This window comes from Temnothorax curvispinosus, unplaced genomic scaffold (genome assembly GCF_003070985.1).
Source record: "Temnothorax curvispinosus isolate PA1 unplaced genomic scaffold, ASM307098v1 QBEX01017059.1, whole genome shotgun sequence".
Lineage (NCBI taxonomy): Eukaryota > Metazoa > Arthropoda > Insecta > Hymenoptera > Formicidae > Temnothorax > Temnothorax curvispinosus.
Window position 1 is genome coordinate 116727 of NW_020226839.1, and position 24982 is coordinate 141708.

Consider the following 24982-nt stretch of genomic DNA (forward strand, 5'->3'; position numbering starts at 1 on the left):
AGAGAGAGAGAGAGAGAGAGAGAGAGAGAGAGAGAGAGAGAGAGAGAACAGTTTTCGAAATATTAGATCAGCTGTCATGTCAATACTGATTCGTACATTTTTACTACAGTGGCCTTCGTTGCGGTAATATTATTCTTTTATGGTCAAAGTTACTTAACTAGCGAAATGCTGACAGCCGAGAATGGAGCTATTTACTCAACCGATATTTACTGCTGCCGCTTATAAGATTTCAGCGTGAGCGATTACCTTTCTAGATAAGTTTACATGGGCTTGACGTTGAAGCGACCGCCGTTATTGATTGTAATATTGGTAACAGCCAGTATCACAGTGATCGAGAGAACATCCGGTAGATCTGAGCCGCTTTGTCTCTTTTAAAGTGATAAGCCTGCGCGCACCTGCACGTTTACGGTACGAGGATTCGATCGGATCGAAGGGACTCTTCATCGATAGGTATCGCGTCACTGCAGCAGTAGATTCCTCCGGCAGCCGGTGAACCTTTAATATCTCTGGCGCGTCGAAAATATAGAGATTCTTGGACGAGCGCGTCGGCTCCTCTATTGCTTCCGCGGAACTTTGAGGGCCGTCTTACGGTTCACCGGCGGAAAAATTCTGCTTGCATGTGGCGATCGTGACCTACGTCTGTCTCATATACTGGGTGATATGAATGAACTCGAGAATTTATTAAGTGCAGGGAAATGTCTGATTTCTATAGCACATTTTTGACGGCTGTCAAATAGAGCGATCACTTCTTTTTTTCTTATACTTGGTGAATAAATAAAAATTTAAATATTTAACATCCGTTGTACGTATTCGGAATAATTACATTACAGCTATATTAGAATACGAGAGTCATAGTGCAACTCTCGACAGATTTAAAAAGTAAAAGCTGGAAGAAATTCGCGGATAAAGTCTGCGGGAAGTGTCGGCCTGCCTTTCTGCCGCATGAAAGCTGTCCAGCAACTATCCATGCGAATAATACGAATAACGTACGAAAAACCTATTCCGCAAAAACGCAGCGCATTCAATACGTCGAAATAAAACGAATTATTGCGCATTAAGCAGGAAATTGTTATGTCGGATACATGTCGCGTATGAAGAAAATTTATATATATAAACCAATACCTGGATATTTGGAAAAATATCTTAGTCAATAACACATATTTGTATGTTACGAATAAAATCCAATATAATTTCTATATATTTTAGTAATAATTTAATTAATTAATAATTTCAGAATTGTTATGTAATTAATTGTTACATAATCAAGTGGAAGTGAAAGGACAACGTAAATACTGCACATATTGTAACTTTTAGAATTACGTAATTATTTTCATAAATTAATTTATACTTTGATACAAATATTTGTATTTTAATATATATATACGGCGTAATTTAAATTATAATTTAATTTATTCTTTTATACTGATTTTGATAAGTTTTCGAGAATCTTAGTAATCTTAATGCGTTACTACATGTTAATATGGGTATCTTATATCAACATGTATAATTTCAACATATATCATATGTATTCGTTACTAAATTGTTTGCTTTATTTTGGATAATATTTAATTTGCTAGGTCTTGTGAAAATATCAATTACGATGCAAATGTTTTTGCACCGCATACATAAAAGATACTAAATTACATAATTTACGAGGCAGTAAAATTAATTCAACAGGCAACTTGTTTCCCTGCCTATGTCCGTTCGAAAGGATGTTTAATGAATGATATTATTGTAAGTAAAAGTGTTATCAACTATATCATATTTACGATGTAAATTAAATATAATTTGTCAATCATATAGTTTAGCATTTTCTACATTTACATAACTCTATATTAATAAATAAAACTTTAATAGAAATAACTACTATTTAAAGTGTTTTTAATGTGAATAAGTGCTATTATTTTTGATAGAGCCATAAAGACTCAGTTGGATATTTAATGTTGCTTAGTTTCATATAAAGCTAAACGTAATTGTTAATTAACTGTTTGCGGCCAATTAACAATTACGAGATAATGAAGTACCTAAACGTCTTCGCTGCATGCCAAAGGTACGCGAAATATAGAACGAGCTCGTCCTTCTTGCAAGAGCATTAACTTGGTATTCAGCTCGGTGGCTTTAGTAGTCTCATTGAGCCGAAACTTCTTTCACCGACTCGGCCGGCTATTTAAGTCTTAGACTCCTTTGATTACTCGCGCGTACGTCGTTATCTTTGAGAAGCCGGACTGCGCTGCGCTTGTCTCCCGACACAACACGGGGACTACCTTTAATTTTCTTTGAGGTTGTGAGTTTCCTTTAGGTAGTTAAAAATAAAAATTCTTAAAAAAGAAAAGGTATAGGATCTCCATTTTCAACCCATTATAATTTTGGTGATTTGAGATTTTAAAACCGTAATAAAAGATTATAAGACCTTAAAGAAAAATCTCCATGTGTATTATTTTATGATGATAAGAATATAATAGTAGTTGCAAGATATTTTTTCGTATTTATAGAATGTGAAAAATTAAATCGAAATTATGCGTTCCTCGCGCGTATCTCGTATCCACGAGAATTTCGTTTATATTTTATATTTCATTTTCTTGCGAAACAAACTGAATGTGATGTTGACACGCAAGTTGAAAGGACAATCAGCGGCGGAGACTGGCGTTTACCTGAACAAACAGAGACAAGTCGTCTCCCAGCAGCATGTCCCTGCAGACGTCCTTAGCTGTGGTGTCCAGAGTAAGATATACGAGGCTGCTCTCGATCCCCGTGTGTATTCTCACCCACCCACTCCCGTTGCCGACGTCCACCCCGACTCCCGAGTCCCAGGAGGAATTGAAGGTATCCAAGAGGTTAACGGCGTCCTTCGAGTCTTTCACGCTCGAGGGACTCCCACTCTGTATAGAATCCGTGCTGAAGCTGTCCTTCTCCTCATTGCTATCCCCCGACGTCAGCTGCGTCCTTTCGCTATCGAATTTATCGATTGTCTCGTCGAGGTTCTCCAGGATCTTGTTCTCCAAAATCTTTTCGTCTATTATAGCATCTTCGCTCCGCGCCCGCGATTCAGCGTCTTCTCGCGGCTCAGATCGATCGATCTTCGAGGTATCTTTTGCATTTTTCTTCGAGCTATCATCCTCCGGCTCGTTATTATATAGATTGCAGCTTTCGGGATACAATCTGGAATTCTCCAGGCAATCTTGAGTCTCAATTGATTCGATCTCCCTTGGAGGGGCGTCCTCGTTTGTATAGAAGACCGAACTTTCTTCTGACAATCGTTCTTTCCTGTTTTTCAATTTCATGTATTTCGATGGCTGCGTTTTCTCATCTATTTGGTAGAAGAAATTTTCCTTAGCCGCCATGCTGAAGTTCGTATTCTCGCAAACGATCCTGCAATCAGGCTTATTCATAGCTCTTGAGATGTCTTTCTTCTCCGTCCGGCCTTTGATACTTTCGTAGTAACTTTTAGATAAGATTGATTTATTAGGATCCGCTTGTCTACAAGTATCTCGTTTGGAGGAATCTGTTTTACAAGTTTCTTGGTTAGAGATATCCTGCTTAAGAATGCCCTGGTTCTTTCGATCGTTTGTTCTACAGGTTGTTTTATTTTTCTTCTTGATCTCTGTGTAAATGTGTTCCTCGGGATCAATCTTATCCTTGACACGGTTTTTAATAGTCTGCTCCTTCGCGTCCTTGGCACGCTTTGATCTTTGCTGGAATCTCTCGTAATTAGCCAAAATCTTCTGATTCAGCTCATGGATCAATTCTAACCGTTTCGAGATAGAGTCGCCGGACTTGTTCTTGGTCCATCTTTTCGTCGCGTCGACATTGTCCTTCCTGAGCGTGTTCTGTTGCCTCTGTTTTCTTGTCGCAGAGCTACGACTAGGAATACCGATTTCATATTTCGAGTCGCTCTTGAGTATATTCTCGTCCGCCGTATTGATTTCGATCGAGTGGGAACTACCACGGTGCTTTCGATCGAAATTTGAGTGGAATCCGGACACATTCATCAACTCCAATGTCGGTTTGATTGATGACAATGACGATGATTTGGCTTCGCAATTCCGTTCCGAACATTCGCCGATTCTCGATTTACTTTCAATTTCCCTTCTGCGATTTTCGCTGAACTCGATACCTTTTCTGCTGTCAGGACGAATCGCCAATCCGACACTGGAGCCGCTGCTCAAGCTGATCCTCTCGTTCATCTCCCAGTTTATCAGTAGTCTGCCTCTGGTGTTGTCCTCGTCGACGCTCTTGCTAGCTGCGGGACAAAGACCGGGTTTCTGGGGGTTTTGGCAAGGATGAGAATCCTTCGGGATATTTGCGATGGTCCGTTGCTTTAATCCTCTGGTGGATGATAATCGGCGGGATCTTCGTAGCTTTACGGATGACGTAGGAGCAATTGTTTGATTGTTGGATGCACTGGCGATTAGCATTTTAGTCGTGGATCTTTTACAATCAATCTACAAATTATGATGATTTAAAATTTAGTAGTTCAATTATTAAAATAATTAATAACTTGATCAAACTGTTGTTAATAATTTTGTATCAAAAATATAATTTTTAGTTAAGTAATTAGTTAAATTAATTAATTATATAAAATTTCCATCTGACTCTTCAACAATTTATAAACCCTTGGTTTTAAAATTTTATCTTATTTAAATTTTTTAATTTTATACCGTATAATCAAATAACACGCTTATCATTTTAAAAGTAATTTGCCATTTTTTTTATGAAAAGAGATCAAATTTTGTAACGTTACGAGATATTATGATCAGTTTCATAGGTTTTATTTTCAAATCTAGTGTTTTATTAAAAAATATATAAAATATGATATTCTGACAGAGAAGATCATATTTTATATATAATTTGTATAAGATATTTTCAACGATGTACTAGCTATATTTATATACCATTATTTTTTTAATTAATATAACAAATAAAAGAAGAAATTCTATTCTGTAGGATAAAAACAAATAAAAGAAGATTTTCTTTAATATTTTGGTACGTACAAAATAGGTAGTAATTGGAACAATCGAATGACAGCGACGTCATGGAATTTGCGAAAGCGCGGTAACGATTATGCGTTGTGGAATAGCAAAATTTCCACATGACGGAAGTAGGATCGCGACAGATCGTTGGTAAATGACTATGCTGATACTATGGTGAATGTATCGCCATCGTTTTTATGTGTTTGTGTGCGGGGGAAGCCATATAAAACGTCACGCTTGGATGCTCATTTCAGCAGCGCTGACGTATGGTAGGTACCGAGTAATGCAGTCGGTTAAAGTGTCTATATATATATGCATATACATAAATAAAAATATCAATGTTAGGGAGACTAGACCTGTTAAATGACATTTAGATAATTATTACATATATTGACTTAATAAACAGGTTAATAGTAGTTAATAATAGTTTAATAGTAGAAAATTGTTGTTAAAAAACACTTTATATTTATCGTCATATTTTTGTTTCTATCTATTTTGCAAATTAAAAAAAGTCTACAATTAGATAGAACTGAAAACGTATTATAGATATAACAATTTGTATCTTCATGCATTAAATTTTTATCTTCTTTTCCGATATTTTTGCACTAATTAGATGTGATAGACTAATTCAATTTTGACGTTGGTTTGAAGAGACAGATTTCGAAATACTGCAAACGTTTTAGATTAGTTTTTCCAGTTTCTAAATCAGATCCCTGTCTCTTGCGCGAAACATACAGCTAATAAGTATGATGAGTTATTCTTGTCCCGTACCAAAAGAGAGAACTCACATAATAAATCTGTCTCGTCGAAACGTGACGTTTAGCCGATTTCGCGACGTACGTCGCGTCACATTGTCGTTGATTGTCGCGCGCACGTCGCGAGTGATCAGAGAATTTGATCCCAGCGGAGAATTACCTTTCAGATACCGCCGAGGCGAGGATACATAACCGTGAAACGTGTGAAAGTAATCCGCGGGGAACGGTCAGGAGGGCGAGAAAGAAGATGCGAATACGTGTTGCACTTGCGGCTTCGAATCACGTAGCCGCGCTTTCTATTTATCTATCGTCCCGCCAGCCGAAAAGGAATTCATCTTAAGTTTATCGCCGCGTTCGCCGAGAAAATTTATACCGGGGGAAAGGGGAAAGGGCAGGAGAGAAGGTGGCGAACTTCCTTTCTCACGAAATGCGAGTTTCCGGGGCGTGTCATGGCGTTATGCTTGGTATAAATTTAAACGACAAGGGTGTGGAGGACACTCGGATAGTACGTCGATCAACGGACAAACTCACGTGAGCAAGCTGAATAATGAATATGCGGTGAAAAGAAATGGAAATGAGGCAGCTTCCTCTGTAACATGATTTTTTTACGCTGTTGCACGAGCTATATATAACGGCTTGAGCGTACCATAACATTAAATTAAAAGGCGCGAGCATGGTCGTTAATCTTAATCCCGCATGATATAATTAAATTACGAAGAGAATAAATATCATAAAATTAATGTTATTATTCATACATTATATTCAATTTTTATTGCATATTATACATTTCTCTCTTTCAATATGTAGGTATATATTTATGATTAAATTAATATATGTTTGACATCAATCAGAGCATTTATTTTCGAATTTAATATTAATTTGCTGTTTTGACTGGAAATTAGCTGGTTACGGATAGGACTCGTAAACTCATGACAGTCCAATCTTGTTAACGAAAACAAATATTAACTAGCGAGAATAATCATTAACGACAATATCAAAGGTAGCCATTTGTCAACAGAGCAGTAGCCGCGATGATTTCCATCGAGTCGCCTGCCAATATTATCGAACAAATACTTCCGGCTAACAGAATTTGGTAGAACACTACGATCGATATCCATTATCTATCGAAAGGAGAAACCGGAGCCGACGGATCACGAGGGCACAGCGATATTTTCCTCGAGATCTGTTATACTAACTTGGTAAATGCACGTAAATTATTTTAATGTCATGGCTATGTGAGATTCGCGCGACACAATTTTACTTTTTAGAACAGCAAAATTAAATAAAATAGTTATTTTTTATCTTCGTAATAATCAGGTATATACAATGTAATTTTGAAAATGTGAAGATTAATATGACATATATTCCTTATTGATTATTCTATTCTACCTTAAAATATCAAGAGTTTAAAGATTATTTTTATGTCCTATAAATTCTTTATGCAAAGGAATATAATGTCTTTTAAAATTGTCTTTTAAAATGGATTCATAATTATTTTGAAGTAGCTTCTAAAGTGAATTTTATTTTATCAAGAGTAACTGAAACAAAGTGGATATAATAAAACACTAACTTTTTGTGTAACCGAGGATTTATATATCATTGATAGAATATTTAAATTGGAAGTTTTACAGATACTACATTTCTGAAATTGTTTAATCATTAATCTAATTAACAAATTTAAACAACGTTAAATTAAAAACTTTGGATTAATATTTACTTTGATGTTTAATTAAAAAAATTGTCTGTTAACATAAAACGGGACCTATATATATATATATATAGATCAGTCACAATGCGAATAATCAAATTTCACTTTTGTTTCTTAACTTACATTATTAAACACTGCAATCCAGTTCACTTAATCTATTTATTATTCAATGATTCTATTTTAACTCCGCGGCAGTAGATTCACATAAATCAAATATTTTAAAAGATTTACAATTTTAAACACTCTGCGCACTCTACTTTGTCACAAAGCATCACTGATAACCAATTATTTTAGTATAATTAAAAACGTATTAACGTATTAACAAAGACTTCGGTTAATTTCACAAAAGGCGTAGAGGGAACCGGCGCTATATCATATTTATTGAACAGACACGTCGATTCATGAGGTAGTCATCACGGACACTGGCCAGAGTTCAGGATTGTCGTATCGCACCCGGCATCATGCATACATCGCCGAGCCACCTGTCTCTCTTTCTACCTGTTGGCTGCCAAAGGATAGAAACGGAAGAGAAAGAGGGAGAGAAAGAGAGAAAGAAAGGAGAGAGATAGAGCTCGTGCTCCAGGTGGAGGGAGGAGAGAGAAAGGTCTCTTTGCCGGCGGTCTCTCCTTCCCACGTGTTCGCGTCACGTGTTGTAGCTTGTGGAGAAAGAGAAGGACGGCGTGATGCGGCGTCCTCCCAACCGGCGACCCTCGTCAGGGGAACCAACGGCAGCGGAATGATGTACTTCCGCTCTTGGCGAATAGTTCGAGAGAATGATTGAATTTCGGGGAATGTCTGGGAAAGGCTGGCGATCGAAGGTGATAAAGGTACCAGCGGGAGATCGCGATGACAAGATGTTCACCAGTCGATTCTCGAATATGAAATTTCGAAGTTGCGACTATTCATAGATCTTGAAGATGGTAGGTCCCGGAATTCTCTCGGGAAGGATTGTTCAGAGATTTATGATTGGTTTTATCAATATTGGGTTAACTTTAACCGACTCTTTATCTCAATTGTAGAATTAGAAGTGGAAAGAGATAAAGAATTTGGTAAATTATGAGAGAAATTAAGTGAGACTTTGATAAAATCGACCATTAGTGACTATCTTAAATGTTATAATATGCAATCAAGTATAATAATTAAGGCTCTTGTGGGACATAATATGGGACATAAACATAATAATATAATAATGATCGTAATAACAAAAACTACGGTTTTTTAAATAATTACATGTGATGACTGTTAAGAGAATGCTTTAGATAGTAATTGTCATCGTTGTAAACGCAGTACGGTTCATTGTGTAAATTATTGTGTAAACACGGTTTGAATTTGGAATGTTTCACGAGATATGTGTATTGTTTCTGAAAGCGGTTTAAGAGCGTTACGCCGTAACGTAACTCGGTATGAAGGAAACCATTCCCACGCGTCTCTCTCGTCTCCCTTTCTCGGACGAAGCAACGTGTGCCCACCCTGTTCAAGCCAGGAAACGGTCATATGGGTGCGCCTCGCGTGTTTGTGCGGTTACCGAAAAATGTGTCCGCCGCAGTCAAACGATTCGACACGCTTGTACGTGGTAACATGCGAATGACTCCGCAATTCGCTCTCGAGTTACAGTTTCAAGAGCCATCGCTGTTACGCGAGGTATAACAGAAGCTGTAAACTTGCAACACGCTCGAGAATTATTGCCTTTACAATCTACAGTACGCAGCAATAGTCAAGGATCTAGTCAAGGAAGATTTATTAAAACAAAGCTCTGCCACACGTGAGATTTATGAAATGAAGAATTTACGCGAGCAAATCCCCGTGGTATTAACAATATTAGCTCACGTTTACTAAAAGCTAAGAGTTCCTCTGATCTTTTTCAATCACATGCATCTCAAAATATTATTTACGTATCTAAAAGGACATTCCATTTTTGACATATGTTGAAAACATGTCAGATTATTGTACGCGTGCGTAGTCATATATTGCTCGTATACAAATATATCCTAAAATTAAATGCGGTTGATATCTCGAATATTCTCTATGATGTTATGTTATCGAGTATCCGCATTGATATCTCCGTTGGCGAATAAAGAAAGAAGTCTTTTGTCTGTGGCGAGAATCTGTATCGGGTCTTTCCCGTCCGGGGGGGAGCTAACAATGGCGGTTCTAAACTCACTTCCCCGATCTCTCTAGGACGCAGCCCCCGTCAACGCGGATTATTCGGGTTATTCCACCCTCTCCTTCCGGCCTCCTTCTTCATTGTCTTCGGTTGTACCAGCCCTATCGCGGACTCCTCTCATGCCGTAATTACAAACGAAGCCAATTAAAGCTGATGAGCCTAAATAGCCTTGCCGAGGTTTGACTGCATCTCCAAAGCCGTACGCGACACAATAGCGTTGACTGCCACCCTGTCACAGCGCGAACTATGCGCACTACTCAATGCTTTGTTGAATAAGGACCGGTAGGTCAAATCATTAAATAGCAATGCCATGAAGATAGCAATTTATGAAGATACTAATTATATTATCTCAAAGCCTTATATACCTTCTTATTATTATTAGATTTTGCTCATTCTAACTTTGTTTCTATTGATATTTTATATCTATAGATAGAAAGTCATGAAATAAAATAATTGGCACGTTTGGCACTCAGAAATATCCGCATTGCGGAATTTCTTTGTGCTGTGTACGTGTGGTAAACAAGATTACACTCCACAAATCTTGTCTTTATCCTATTTTATGTCTACTAACAACGTTTAACGCATAAAAAAACAGAATTGAGAAAACGTCATCTTTCTCGGAGTGCTCAGTGCATTTAGTTCAAAGTTAAACGGACACGATTTCAATCGTCGCGACGCGCGACGTTCAGATCGCTGCGAATCGAAAGTTGTCCGTATAATCCAGTCCTGACATCGCCTAATCGCCCCATGGATTTCCCTCCGTGATCCCACTTGACCTTCTTTCGGCCACCCTCGTAATCCGCTCGAGTGCGCGAGAACCAACAGTGGCCGATATTTAATCGATCGCGGCTCCCTCGACGCCCGTACTCGATCTCTCGATTTCGCAACTCGGTCCGATTTACCTATTACCGTTCGTGAAATATTGGCAAACTCCGCAGCTAGATTAACGAACTCATGATTTATCGGTCCCTTTTTGGTCGCTCCGTTTCGCTCGATTAATGAGAATCTCGCGACGGTCACTTGTCGACCTCAATCCACCGCAATATTTATGACGATGACTTATCGACGTTTAGAAATTATCCTTCTTCTATTCGCGAATTTCGACATATTTAGAATTGCTTGGTCTTAGTTCAAGCTTATAATCACATTCTCTCAAATATAATAATTTGTAACTGGATAGCTAAAAATGTGACTTCAAAAATATCATAAATTTTAAAATTCTAAATTTATTTTAGAGAAAAATTGTTTCCTGACTTGTCAAGATATTCACGATTGGAAAAAGATACATTTATATATTCAGTAATGCCTTTATAATTCAAATAAATAATAATTACATTGAACGTTATGTGTATCAGTTAAAATATGAGTTATAAATATAATATTTAAATAAAATATAATTAAAAATTGAAATAAAATATAAATATAAATATACAGTGAATATATAGACAATTGTGATAAGATCAAAAAGCCAAAATTAACAATTTCATAAAAGAGAAATGCAATGTCTCGCATCTTTCGATGTCAAATTTTAGCCAAAGCGGTCTCAGAATTCCTTTTCAAATTATAACGACTCACTTAACAATTCTGATTTTATTAAGAACCTCTGCGGAAGTGAGACTCGGGGCTTTTCTAGACCGGAACGAAAGGGGAGAATAAGGAAAGGGATAAATGGAAGAATGGCGGTCGGCGCTATGATAATTAAAACGGAAAATTATGAGACGTAAATCGAGAACTGGAAATTCGCCGATGGACAACGCCGTATTCTTCTGCGTGCAAAAGCTTTTAATGCGTAACGTAATTTGCCTCGGCTTTAATGAATGGTGTAAATCACTCAAAGAAAAAAAAAAGAAAGAAATAAGATTCGCGAATTATTGAATTTAATTACTAAATTAAACTGAAGGACAATCTCTCTTTGTAAAACTTCGTTAGCTTCTTCAACGTAGTTTATCAAACTCGTTTTACTTCGTCGAACTTTTATCAACTATTATTAACGCTCTTGTATAACACGGCATAAAGTTTGCTCAAAACTACGTAATTATGAGTCTAAGACGAGTTAGCTATTGAAGAGCAAATCCATTCGATTTGTAACATGATAGTAAATATATCTTGATTCAAAATCCAATCATCGCGTGGATGGCTCAAATGCCGACAAATCTGTGGATATGTCGGATATACCGGCGCGAGGCTTTCATCCCTGATGACAGTAATGTCCGCAAAGCCTTTGCAAAAACACGATTCATGTATATGCAAGACAGGTTGACATTGTTTTCCATACTGCATTGTATATCATTTTAACTTCATCCGGAGAGAGAGAGAGAGCACATTAATCAGCAGATTACAGTAAAACAATTGATCAAATAATGTTTATCTGATATCCTGCAGCATTTTTAAGTTTTACGTTACTACATAATATTATCCTCATTTTCTCAATGCTTGATGATATAATTATCGATAAACAATAACAGAACAAAAAAGCGATTACTTTTAATGAGGGACGTTTTAAATTGTATGTTGTATTCTCTGTATAAGAAAAATCAGTTTTAATGCCCTCTTACGCGTAAGTTGTCGATCAACGTGGCTCTTAATAGTCACGTAAAGTAAAAAAAAAGAGTACGACACAACACCTGTCGCCTGTCGTAGATATGGTTCGTCCCGTTTAAAAATATCCATCGCCGGTAATTCGTTTCACTCTGTGCTCGCGAGTTTAGAAATTCCGACGACGTTCTAAGGATATTGCCTTTCGTAGTCCGTCACGCACAACATCGTGCGCATAGTAAGAGCGCTGATGCCACCGGTTTAAGAATTCCTGAGCGAGCTATCGTGCAGATCCAAAAGAAATGTCAAGCGGAGTCAAACGACGCGGAAAGCCCAGCCGATCAATCCTTTCCGCTATCGTAAACGGGATGTCGTGTCAACGCGTTGAATATCGTGCGTTATTCCAATTAAGCTCTCATTAGGTGAGAAGTATAAATCAGTATTCGTGTCTTTCTTTTAATCCATGATGACTATTAGGTAATCCCGGAGAAACTGAATATTCTCTCGTAGCAGCAGATATATTCAGAAGTTACCGCGTGGAACGTTACTCCAGGCGGAACATTACCGCCAGATAATACATACATTGTCTGATTATGTTTAAAAGAGTTAATCAGCTCGGTAATAAAGCCTCGTATCAAATTTTCACAATGTGCAGGCGGATATAATTATTAGAATAAAATCCCATTACGTGACACACACGTGCAGCCCATATAATAGATTTAACGCGCCCGTTCCTTTCTGTTTGAATTTTACCAAGTAAATCTCGTTTAATGTCAGGTTTAACGTCGCGCCTCGTAATCCTGCTAATCTCGATTTAATGAGAAGGTAATTTCGCGCCGGAGTTATCGACGTTTATGCCCTGTCGCGGAGATCAACCATCTACCCGTCGTTAGTATAATGCTGCATGGTTACGTCCAATGGCTGTCGGGGTAGCCTCGTTCTAATCTGATCCTACTTGGTTTACACGGCGGCGAGTCGAACGTAATCCGGATCTAACCCCGCGCAAACACGCTACGTTGCCGAAGATGCGATTTCCGTCCGTGAAGAGACGGAATCGAGTATTGCCCGATTCTATGAATACATATATATACCAGGCGCACGGAGCTCAGAACTTAACCGGCTTGACCCACGTCACTCTCACCATCGCTTTATCTAGACAACTACCATCTAAGAGGAGCGATTCACATCCATTTGTCATTGTGAAGAGCATACAACAGAAGTATTTCCGAAACTGTTTCAGATTAGCTAACAATAAAAAAGATTTTGGACACTTCTATGTATTATGCTTTTCTTTAGATACGTCGTACAAAATCATTTTTTAGACGATTCTGTTTTTTGATAATGTTCTAATATATGTCTTAATCTTTTATAAATATAATTTAAATTAATTCGAAGATAAACTATCGTGAATTTTATAGAAAAAGATTGTTGTAAAAATTTTCAATGTTTTGTGTTATATAGAGTCTCAGATATATATGTCTATTTTTTGTCGAAATGGATTTTCTTTTCAAGCTTTTTTCTTTAAATTCACGAATGTTTCATCTTATCGGTGTTATATAGTGTAGGTATAAATACTATTCCAAATATCTGATTTTATAGATAATTCATAATAAATTCAGAATCGCACAGAATTTTAATCGGAATAAAGCAGATTTATGACATTGTAAATTCATGATGTTATAAAGTCTGGATTAGATTTTCCATTTCGCAAATATACTATTTTCAAAATCTGTTTAATCCGCTTTCAAATCCATTCTGATTAAAAAGTTTGTTTCCAAGCAATATGAGAGAAATCCAGACAATAATGTACCCACAAGTAATAATCTTTATAAAATTATTTATTGTTTTGATAATGTGGCACGATTTTTATATTTATATGTAATTTTTATTACTCGTTAGAAATATTTTAATAATATTCGCGCAAATTTCAATATCACGAATATTTAATAAAACATCTGCTATATGTGCCATTTTGCAAAGCGAATCGAAGCTTTGAATAAAAAAGGAAAAAAATAGAAGGATCCCCAATCTCGATTTTCACCAGCTGCTATCGTCCTTAAAGATCAATAAGAGCCGTTTTTATAGCAACTAGCGTGAATTTGCATCTCGCTGGAACGGAAGTGCAGAAATGAGGGTTTCGTTACCAATCAAGAGCTCGTTAGAAATTAATTGGAACGAATGTCCTTGCATATTCGCTGCTGGCTGCATGGTACGTTTTAATTTTATGCGAATCGTGATGAAATCCGTGAAATCCAATAGCGTCCGTGAGATCCTAATTACGTTTATTACGGCTAATAAAAATGCATTTACATTGAGACAACGATTTTGTAAAGAGAGATACGCTTATTATCAATCTTTGATATTATAAAAATATGCTGTTAAGCTTCTACATTCAACATAAAACAAGTAATAAATTCTTTTTGTGCGGATGAATGAGAAATGGATTAGGCCGGATTTATCAAGAAAATAATTAATTATCGGATGTAATAATAAGCTGATTAATAAACGACAATCATGGTATCGCATCTCATTAATGACAACGTAGTTATACCAGTAATAAATTGATATGTTGATATTAATATGTTGTGTAAACGCAGAATTTATTGGACCTAAATTGTTCATATACAGTGTGGTCCAAATATTCGAATTATAATCGTATAATTCTATAAATATTGATTTTATAAAAAAAACCCTTAAATAAAAATTGCATAAACCAACAGGGTAGGCATGTAATAAACAAATAAAATTTTCATTATCTCTTTTAATTTTTCTCGCAAATATTTAGTATTTTTTTATATAAAACGCTTATTCTTTTTTTTTTATTAAAAAAGTAAAACTGAATGAATTTAATGTGTGCAATAAAAATATTGAACACCTTGTTTAAAAAAAATTAAAGTACACATTGTAGTTCTATATATATCTTTTGTATAACATTTATAAATATATCATAAATGTTATTATAATTACTATTGTAAAAGTTTGAAATGCGATAAATAAAATTATTGACATTAAGAGTTTCGTAACGTTCTCCATGTTACAATTAATATTTGTTTTAATATTAAAATCTGTGTTAATTTCTAAAGTAAAGGTACGTATCTCATTAACGTAATTTACGTACATAATATGCGTAAAAGCAATGCAATATACGAGTAGCATTTTCTTTTTAATAAATTAATTTCTTACTGGATATCACAGATAAAGAGATATCTCATTAACGTACACATGTGCAATTAACTCTTTTAAATTATGTAGGTGTGTAGGTTATGAGTTTTCATTAATATTTCTCTTGAAATTGTTTGCGTTTACCGATGTAATAAATTTAATACCGCGTTCAAAATAGCAAACGAAAAACCAATTCGTAGTTTTAATAGTTATTACAGCTAAACAGAATTTGACTCACCACTTGGAGATCATAGAGGTCGCCGACTCGAATTTTTGGTCAACACGGTTACTTCTGAAATCAGTAATTGCATTAATTAATTATTTCGATTTACGGCTTATGTCAGATTATAACAATTTATGATAGCAACGAGATTTATATATTCCACAAATCCTCACTAATATGAATATTTTTTTCATTTTTGACTTTATCTCGAATACTTCGAAGATTCTTATAGATTATGTAGAATGCGTTATTGAGATTCATCATATAGTTTATTGCAATAACGCGCAAAAATTAATATCTAATGACGTGTTATTCGACACTCTTGACTTTCATTTATTTATTCGATTTACTTTCGACGAGTACGAATCGATTCTTCCGATCAATTTTAGCCGACTAATTTATTTCAGTCATCTTTCTTCATTTTTCTTTTCTGAACGGAAGAAAAAGACAAAGAAGCAACTAAACGAAGGTTAATCCCTTAAAAAAAAAAAATTATTTTTACGGCCGGATACGGGACAATTTCACTCCGATCTCGATTAGAAGCAATCACTGGTATAATTCTACGTAAGCAGCGATTTAATTCAATTATATCGCAAATAACAAGCGGCTCATTAGTATCGCGATTAAATACATTAACGCGGTCGTAAATGATCGCGAAGGGCTCTGACGTTTGATTATGCGCGTGACGCGCTTTTCGACGAAACAATTGGCGCGGATAACGCATGACGCATTTCACGTCGAATCGATGTATGATATAGCGAGTCAAACGCGATGTCGAGCGCATCTATACCGACTACGATTCGAATATTCTAAATGCCTCGCACGTCTAACGTGAGTATCGCATATTACGAATGTAATATTAATATACAAGGTACGTGATTGTAATTACAATTTCTTGCGAATTCAGAACGCGCGACCCACACACACACGCACGCCCCGCACGTACGTTAGTCGATTCGCCTAAGCGCGATGCGGTACGCGTAAAGCAGTGATTAGAGGCACAATTAAGGATCAAATGTTGATTGGACTTTCGTCGCCAAAGGATTATTCCATTGCGTATTCGAGGGATGCCGCTCAGATTCTCAGATCTAACTTCGCGACCGTAAACCTTAGAATATATATTCTATCTGGAAGGGGAATTGCCTATGCCTCCTACTGTGGCCTGTGGGCCAAAAGTATGTCCAATATCTGTGCGAGAGAGAAAGGTTATATGGAATAAATTGTTCTCTGTGCGCATAGATCGAGATCGTTTCTCTCTGTATAGCCTCGTTCTCGCTCCTATAATAATTTCTCTCTTTTTCTCTTTATAGCGTCTATCACTTTCGGTGCATGCACACAATTATTCCATGTATACATTTTTCTCTCGCACAGATGTTCGACACACTTTCGGGGGCCCTCATTCCCCCTCCAGGTATATATGTTCTAAGCGGAAAACACATGAAAAAGAGAGAGAGAGAGAAAAAAAAGAGAGAGAGAGAGAGAGAGACCACTCGTTTTACCTGTAGGTGAATATATCTGTATCACATGGTCGACAGTGATTGAGTGGCTGTCTCGTTGCTCCTCGCGAGGCACCTTGTCTAAATTGTAAACACGACATTGTGAGATCACGTGAACTCTGCCCTAGGCGTCAGCTGTCCGATTTAAAAGTCTGCATGCAGCGTACGCGTCGCGTCGAGTCGCGAGATCGGAGTGAAGTTGTTGTTCGCGGTGCGCGTCGGTGCGGGCGTGGATGTGGGCGCGGGCACGGGCGGTAAACCGAGCGCGCCGAGGACAAGGATGTCGGGATTGCCGAACGTACTCGGCACAAACGTCACAATTGTTGCGCCAATCAGCGCGATCGTAGCAAACCGTGTATCTGATACTCGTAAATCGCGTTTCGCGCCACTCATTAATTGCGTACCCGAAGGTGCGATATCGAAACTGTTTAGGGCGTTTAGACGATAATCGTTATAAATGTATCAAACTGTGGTACTTAGGTGTGTAACGCCTGAAAACGTCGCGCACTGTTAAATATTAAAGGATGAAATTTAAACCAGTACCTTAAGTTAAATAACATTTTGTTATTTTCAATAACTACCATGAATGTCGAAATTTATTATCTTAACATAAAACAATATATTATTTTAACTCCATTAATTTAGTTGAATTAACGACATATTAAGTAGGAGAGCAGTGGCGATCTATAATGATTAGAAATGATTAAAAATTACTCAAATTGAGTATATAATTCGTCAATTCGACGCTACAAATTTAACAGTGCATAAATAATACACGTACGGACATTGAGGTTCGTCTTTCTTAGCGAATATAATCAGACGTCAGTGCTGGTCTACAACCTTGCTTTAGAGGGTATTTAAGCTCTAAGCCGTAAAAAATTGACCAATCACAGTGGAATATGAGGAAAATACTCGGCTGTGATTGGTCAATTTCTTACGGCTTAGAGCTTAAATACCCTTTAAAGCAAAGTTGTAGATCAGCACTTATGTACATTTCTCTTAACTTTTCCTCGTAATTCCCTCTTAACTTTTAATAAGCTTACCCGCGCCGTGGGCGAGATCGAGCCGGCGAGGTGTAAAGTCGCGCGCGAATCCCGCGAGTCGTTACGTCGCGCGTTCTCGCGTATTAATATATACTTAATACGTGGCAATGTCATCGCGCGTTGCGCGCGATCGCATTATCCAATTTTTAACGGGCGTTGATTAACCGCGTTCTTCCGATCGATTTGCAAACGAGTGGAAGTAAACGTCCTAGACGAGACTGACAATGAGACGAGCAATTGGGCTGGAACACACGGAAGAGGCAGTTGAGGACTCAGACGAATACTCCGCTACCGTGAGTAAATTTTCTTGCAACCGTATTCGCATGCAACGATATCGTCATATTGTCATAACGCAATATTACCGCTGTACAAACGCGCATCACGTATAAGTGCAGTATTTCACACTTTTTCACTTGACCGTAAAACAAAAGGTTCGATAAGTGCACGTATCTGCTTGACAGAATATAAGAGAATAGGAATATACATAACATTTCTTCTGTTACACTCTGTATTTATTTTAACAATTTGCGTTTAGCAGATTTCCGTGCAGTTTGCTTGCGCGACGTAATATTAATTCACGCACAGTATGTTGCATATTTCATACTTCCCAGGTAGCAAGCTGACGTTATTTATCATCTTGACGTCAAAATAACGTTTTTAATGACATTTCGACGTCAAAATGACGACAAATAACGTCAGCTTGTTACCTGGGTTATTTATATGTATATTAAGAAGGAAATAACACATTACACTTTATAGCATAATTTTACTGTTTCTGCTAATTGTATGATTGACGTAAAGAAAATTCTTAAAACCAAGTTGATACTTTGCAAAGTTATATCGCAAGTAATCTCGATATTTTTAACCGCTCATTACCATATTATTATTAATTAATTATATTCGAAAGTATTTGAGCGAAATATGTGCAAAAGAAATTAACACCCAGTCCATTGTCTCTTTTTTTTTTTTAAATAAAGAGCTACAGAGTCTTTGAACGATTTAAGATTTAATTTTTAAGCAAAATTTGATTAACAATTATTTATTAAAATTTTTAATTTTAACCATCTTAGCAATTATTTTGAGTCATTTTGAAATTATAAAAAAAAACTTTATGAACAATGTTATTAAAAATACAATGTCGTCGAGATCGATCAACACATATTATTTACAGAATTCATCGACTTCTATATTTAGATTCCTGTTAATTTGATATGATTTAAAAGTAAAATTTTTTTCTCAAAAAACATTTGGTTATTTTCTTATTTTAATTATTCTTTTATAAAGAATTATTATTTGGTTCTTTTAATTATTCTTTTATAAAGTCAACTATTTAATTAGCTAACTAATTAAATACGCAACAAAGACAGAACGAGCATGTACAAAATAATATTTATACCGGGTGAAAATTTTTGGCGAAGATTTGTTGGCGGTAACGCATAGAAATAAGTGAATTTATGTGTTGATGAAATTTTTATTGATAATTTTAACTTGGTAATTGGACATGGTTTTTATACATTACGGTCATAGTGAAGCCCATTTGAAAACCGTTGGCAAATAAGACTTTATCACATATTAACATCTTTAAAGTATAACTTTGTAAAACTCTGTTAATTTTGAATGTTTATCACGAAAGTTAGCGTTCGTAGTTTAAAGCAGTTGCCATTTTTCTTCGTTTGGCTTTTAAAATATGTGAATTAGTAAAAATATGAAGTTTTTGCACGCTCTTTGTAAGTACATTATTTTATCGAAGAAAGTAAAACACGAAGATATCAAAATGTATTAAGACCCGAATAGAGTAACGCCAATTTGAAGAATAAAAATTAAATATACATACACTGAGAAAAAAATGTTCTGGATTTTAGTAAATATTAGTTTGCATACAACTGTGACTCCATTTATTAAAATAAAGAAAATTTTCCTTTTTATTAGTATATTTTTTTCTCAATGAATACACATATATTAATAAAAAGGAAAATTTTCTTAATTTAGTAAATGTAGTCACAGTTGCATGCGAGGTTGTATGTAAAATAATATTTACTAAAATCCAGAACATTTTTTTCTTAGTGTACGATTTGTAATTTCAGTCAAATTGTTGTCTTAATTAATTCCATTTAATAGCTGCTGCCAGCTATTAATGATGGAATAACCAGTACGCATTTAGCATTAGACTCAACTAATGGGGAATACGAGTTAATTACTGATTGACATGCGCATCTCTAAAATTTGTGGCTTCGAGCTATTTCACCCTCTCAATTCGATTTCTAGCACAATCGCGAGAACCATAGAATTATATTACTATTCATACACTAACGCGAACTACATTTTACGTTCAAATATTCCTCTTATCTATATGTATATTTTAATTAAAATAATAAAAAGAGTAAAAATAAGTAAAATATACTATAAATATTGACATAGATTTGTCGCATTGAAAATAATTTCTTTTATAACAAATAGTAAAAATAGCATATGTAAAACGAGAATAAAGTTACGAGTATGTAAAACAAGAAAGAATGTATGATATACGTTATTTTTCTGTTTTATATAATTTTGTATTTTTATTTGTCAAGAAGCGCCGTTTTTTTATAAACTCTGACGTAGAAGGAGGAAACGTACCAAAAATATTTCTTCCCCAATGGCTACGGTCAGCTTTGTGGAAACAAGAATCGATGCGTTTGTAAGCGGAAGCTTAGCTCGAATATCGATTCCCGAACTCCGTTCAATGCTTGTTCATTCTGTGACGATGCAATGCGCGAGGTTACGCGTTTATACAGAGCTGTAAAGCTGTGCTTTCCTTCGTAAAATGCGCAAAATCGCGAACATAGCGCAATTCGCAAGCACCACACGTTGCTTAATCATTAAATATACATAGTAAATTACGGATATCCTTAGTAACCGGTTTGTCGAGAACATCGCGCATATCACGTAATCTAAGATAATATAATGAGAAAATATGTGGCAATTGACACAGTAACAATACGTAAGAAATTAATTTTATTACGTAGTATATTACATCTCTGACATTCTCGATTTAATCCTTACGCGTCCTCACGTCGAGACAAATTCAATGTAGGTGCTCGGTAACAGGGTTTCTAAAACTTTTTTAACAAAATATCCTTTATTACTTTGTAATTATAGACGAGTAATAATAAGAGAGGATGAGTTATTTCATAAATGATATTTAAAAATCTACGTATGTAAGTTGAATTAACGAAATATAGAGACATGAAAACAAGTAGAATAAACTTTAAGACTTTAAGTCGAGTAACTTTTATATATTTATTTAGTGCATTTCTCTTTTTGTCTTTCTCGTTCTCTCTGTCTCTCCTCTCTCTTTCTTTCTCCGTTACAAAACGCATCTAACTAGTAAAATGTAATTTTAATGCCATATTTACGGTGTTATTATAATCATACTTGTATAAAGCCGCGCGTATTCTAACGCTACATGTACTTTACTATGTTTTTTACACATGAATGTGTCCTTCCGGTCGCATATAAACGCTTGGTTGCAAGTTGCGTCATCGTTGCATTTCCCGTTTACGAAACGCGCGATGGATGTAAATGGAACAAATGTACAAAAGAGATACATTACTATCCTATAGTGGGCATTTTGCGCTTCGCATATATTTCACATATACTCGTTTTAGCGATATAATGCATATAATTTGGGAAAATTTCGCTTATCTTATTATATTTCAATATGCCACATTATTGCGCGAAATGTTGAATTCTAGAAACTTGCATGAATTTAATAGAACACTATTATATAGAAATAATGCTCGGATATTCTCTATATTCCATAATATAATTAATTTTTCTAATGTACTAGTATAAATAAATTAAAATATGTTTTGAATTTATCTATAAGAAGAAGGAGATATGTTTTTAAATTACCTTTTATTATTTTTAATTCAGAGTTGCCATTTATTTCATATAGTTCTGAGAGTAATTATTATATCTTTTACGGGCGTAAAGATAATAAGAATCTTCTTGTTAGAATGCAACGCGGTGCGGACGTTCGTTGCCTAAATTAATCGTTGTACTTTTCGGTACGGATTCCAGCTCATAAATTTTAACGCGACGCCGACAATATCGTTAGAGTTTAAGAATCACGGGAGTCCCGTGGTATCTCTTTGTGCGGAATTTATCGCCTAACTTCCTACGCTTAAACTTTACACACGGAGCAAAGAGAAACTTGTCAGCCGGCAACGGTATTGCCAAGAGAAATGAAATTAATACAAATATCCACAATACAAATGTAAACATGTCTTCCGTATTTCCTCTCTATACCTTTAGGTTTGTTTGATTTTTAGATAAAAACATTTCTGCTTCTTATATAGCATTAAAACATTATATATATATATATATAGGTATATATATATTATATATATCCTTACACATATATCTTATTTTATATATTAACTATTTTATAATTTATTATTATTTAATTTTTTAAGACTGATACTTGCAGTTTTTTGTTATAAATCTCGTATAAAAAAATATAACAGACGAGATTTACAACAGACTAAGATATAGTTTTATATCTTGAAACGACAGTTTATTAATCTCATTTTGGTTGGAGATCAAGGACTTGGGAGTACTTAGCTCATTGTAAGAAACGAACTACTTTTATGAAACGTAATACTATATATTAAAATATTGTATGATAGTTATGAACAGTCAGTATTATTGAATACGTAGTGATATAATTATTCGATTACATGTTATTAAATATTTGCTTCAAGTGCTTTAATATAAATTCAAGTAACCACTAAATAAAGATGATTAATAAAATAAAGTCAGTTTTATTTTCATTTTTTACAGCTTATTTCACCATTCTTATTTAGGTATTAATAACTTGGTTTAAAAAAAATTTATAAGAATAGATGTTTAATAACATGAGATCTAATAACTATCTCATTGCATGTATATAGATTTTCTACATTTTTATAAATAATTATAGATTTTACCAACTTTTTTACTTTTATTAAAATATTACTAATATTATTTTGACTATATAATTTCCTTAACATTACAATAAATTTGGTAAACCCGCTTATAATTAAAAAATACCAATATTGAAGTACGACTAAAAACTAAGATTCGCAAACATTCAAGTTTTAAGTTGTGCAATGTAATAATTATCACGAAACTTGAGTTGTCGACAAAGTTGGTGACTCTAAATTCCCTTGGAAGTTATAAAATGAATATTAAAGACATCGCACACTTCTCTAATTTATTATTAATTTTGGAATTCTTTAGTAGTATTCGTTGCGGACGAATTGTAAATTTTGCGAATTGCAAATCTTTTCTTTGTAGTAGGAAGAATAGTTTAACCAGTAATTTTATTATTAAAATAGCCAGTGAAACTATATATATTACGCCTCTTCGCGGGATGTTAAGGAATTCCTTTCTATTAAAAAATAAGTTAAATAATAATAATAAAAATAAATAAAACTAAAAAATTAAATGGTAAAAAAGACAAGTTTAAAAAGTTTAAAATAATAAATAAATAAACAGGTTTAAAAAATTCAAAATAATAAAAAATATGAAAAGGTAAAATGTTCTAAAAATTTAATACATATATGTATATGTAATAAAAAAGTTTGTAACAAAAAATTTTTTATTACATATGTATTAAATTTTTAGAACATTTTACCTTTTCATATTTTTTATTATTGTGAACTTTTTAAACCTGTTTATTTATTTTTTATTTTAAACTTTTTAAACTTGTCTTTTTTACCATTTAATTTTTTACTTTTATTTGTTCTTTATTCTGTAATAACTGTAGGAACTGTAGAAAACTAGTAAAAATAATATATTCAGATATTTCATCAGATAAAGTAATACAAAACACTTTACCGCTACATTAATTATCTTTATCTTTCATTTTATTTACGTTTGTAATATAATTTTTACAAATCCATTACCTCGACATATCTATTGAAATAAAAAAATTAACTCACCGGTGCCGATGCGCAACAGCGGAGTTGTAACCCTGCGTTGATCTGTAACATAGAAATATTTTTACATTAAAGCAGCGTTCAAAGATAAGCATTGTTCAAATAATATTGCGACCGTGCGAATAATAAGAGAGAAACGCGATGTTCGCGACGTAATATCTCTTCTCACATATCTCGCATATGGTGAAGATCGAACTCCGGCCGAAATTGCACCAGAGTTAAATCTCAAAAGTAGCGGAATCCGCCACACGACTGATAGGGCAGCAAAATATAATAAACTAATAACAACTACTCATTGTCAGTACTCACCCCACGGTCGCTCCGCCGTTGCCCGATGCCTCCCAGGCCTCCTCCTCCTCCTCCTCTCCATCGCACGATCCTCCGTTGGCCTGTTGTCGCATCTCCGTCGGCACACTCACTCACTCGTTCATGCGCGACAACATCGTCGCTTATGATCGTGCGATATTTTCGACATTTTGTACGGCATTCCCGCCTCCCGGTATTAAGGTCATCGCGCACAAAATGCATAGCTTAGCATAAGCGTAGCATAAAACTGCTAAACCAATGAGCATCCAGCATAAAGTCGTCATATTGATTTATTATATAAAGATATTTATTGGTCCAGCGGTCTTGTGCGCTATGCTTATGCAGCCTATGCAATTTTGTGTGCGATAGCCCTTTAATCTCGCGACGCGACGCGTTCCAGCGCATACTTATAATTATACACGGCGACGGAAGAATTATACGTCGGAGACGTTATACGAACGAACAAAGCTAATATTACGATAAATACGATATTTGCTCGATCACACTCGATGCCCGTCGGCCCGTGATGCCCTCGCAGGTAGACGCGACGAGGGAGTCTAATATGGCGGAGAGAATTTAATTATAAATCGCGCGGCTAATTTCACTCGCTAGGAGCAACCGTCGCGAGAACGCTACACTTGCTGCTTATCAGACGAT

The 24982-nt window shown here is 35.2% G+C and overlaps 1 protein-coding gene across 3 annotated transcripts in view; it reads right to left on the reverse strand.

Moving 5' to 3' along the window:
• LOC112467206 (protein phosphatase PHLPP-like protein) overlaps nt 1–24039 on the reverse strand; it is an 84168-nt gene extending 60129 nt beyond the window's left edge. For 2 of the 3 annotated variants that reach the window (XM_025035706.1, XM_025035704.1), the window contains exon 1: nt 2652–2740. In XM_025035706.1, coding sequence (XP_024891474.1) covers nt 2652–2687 — 36 coding nt within the window. In that variant the 5' untranslated portion in view covers nt 2688–2740. Of the gene's footprint in view, nt 1–2651; nt 2741–15532; nt 15587–24022 lie in introns of those variants that run through there. The other variant, XM_025035707.1, reaches the window with a different exon arrangement.
• Between the last annotated feature and the right edge of the window lie 943 nt (nt 24040–24982).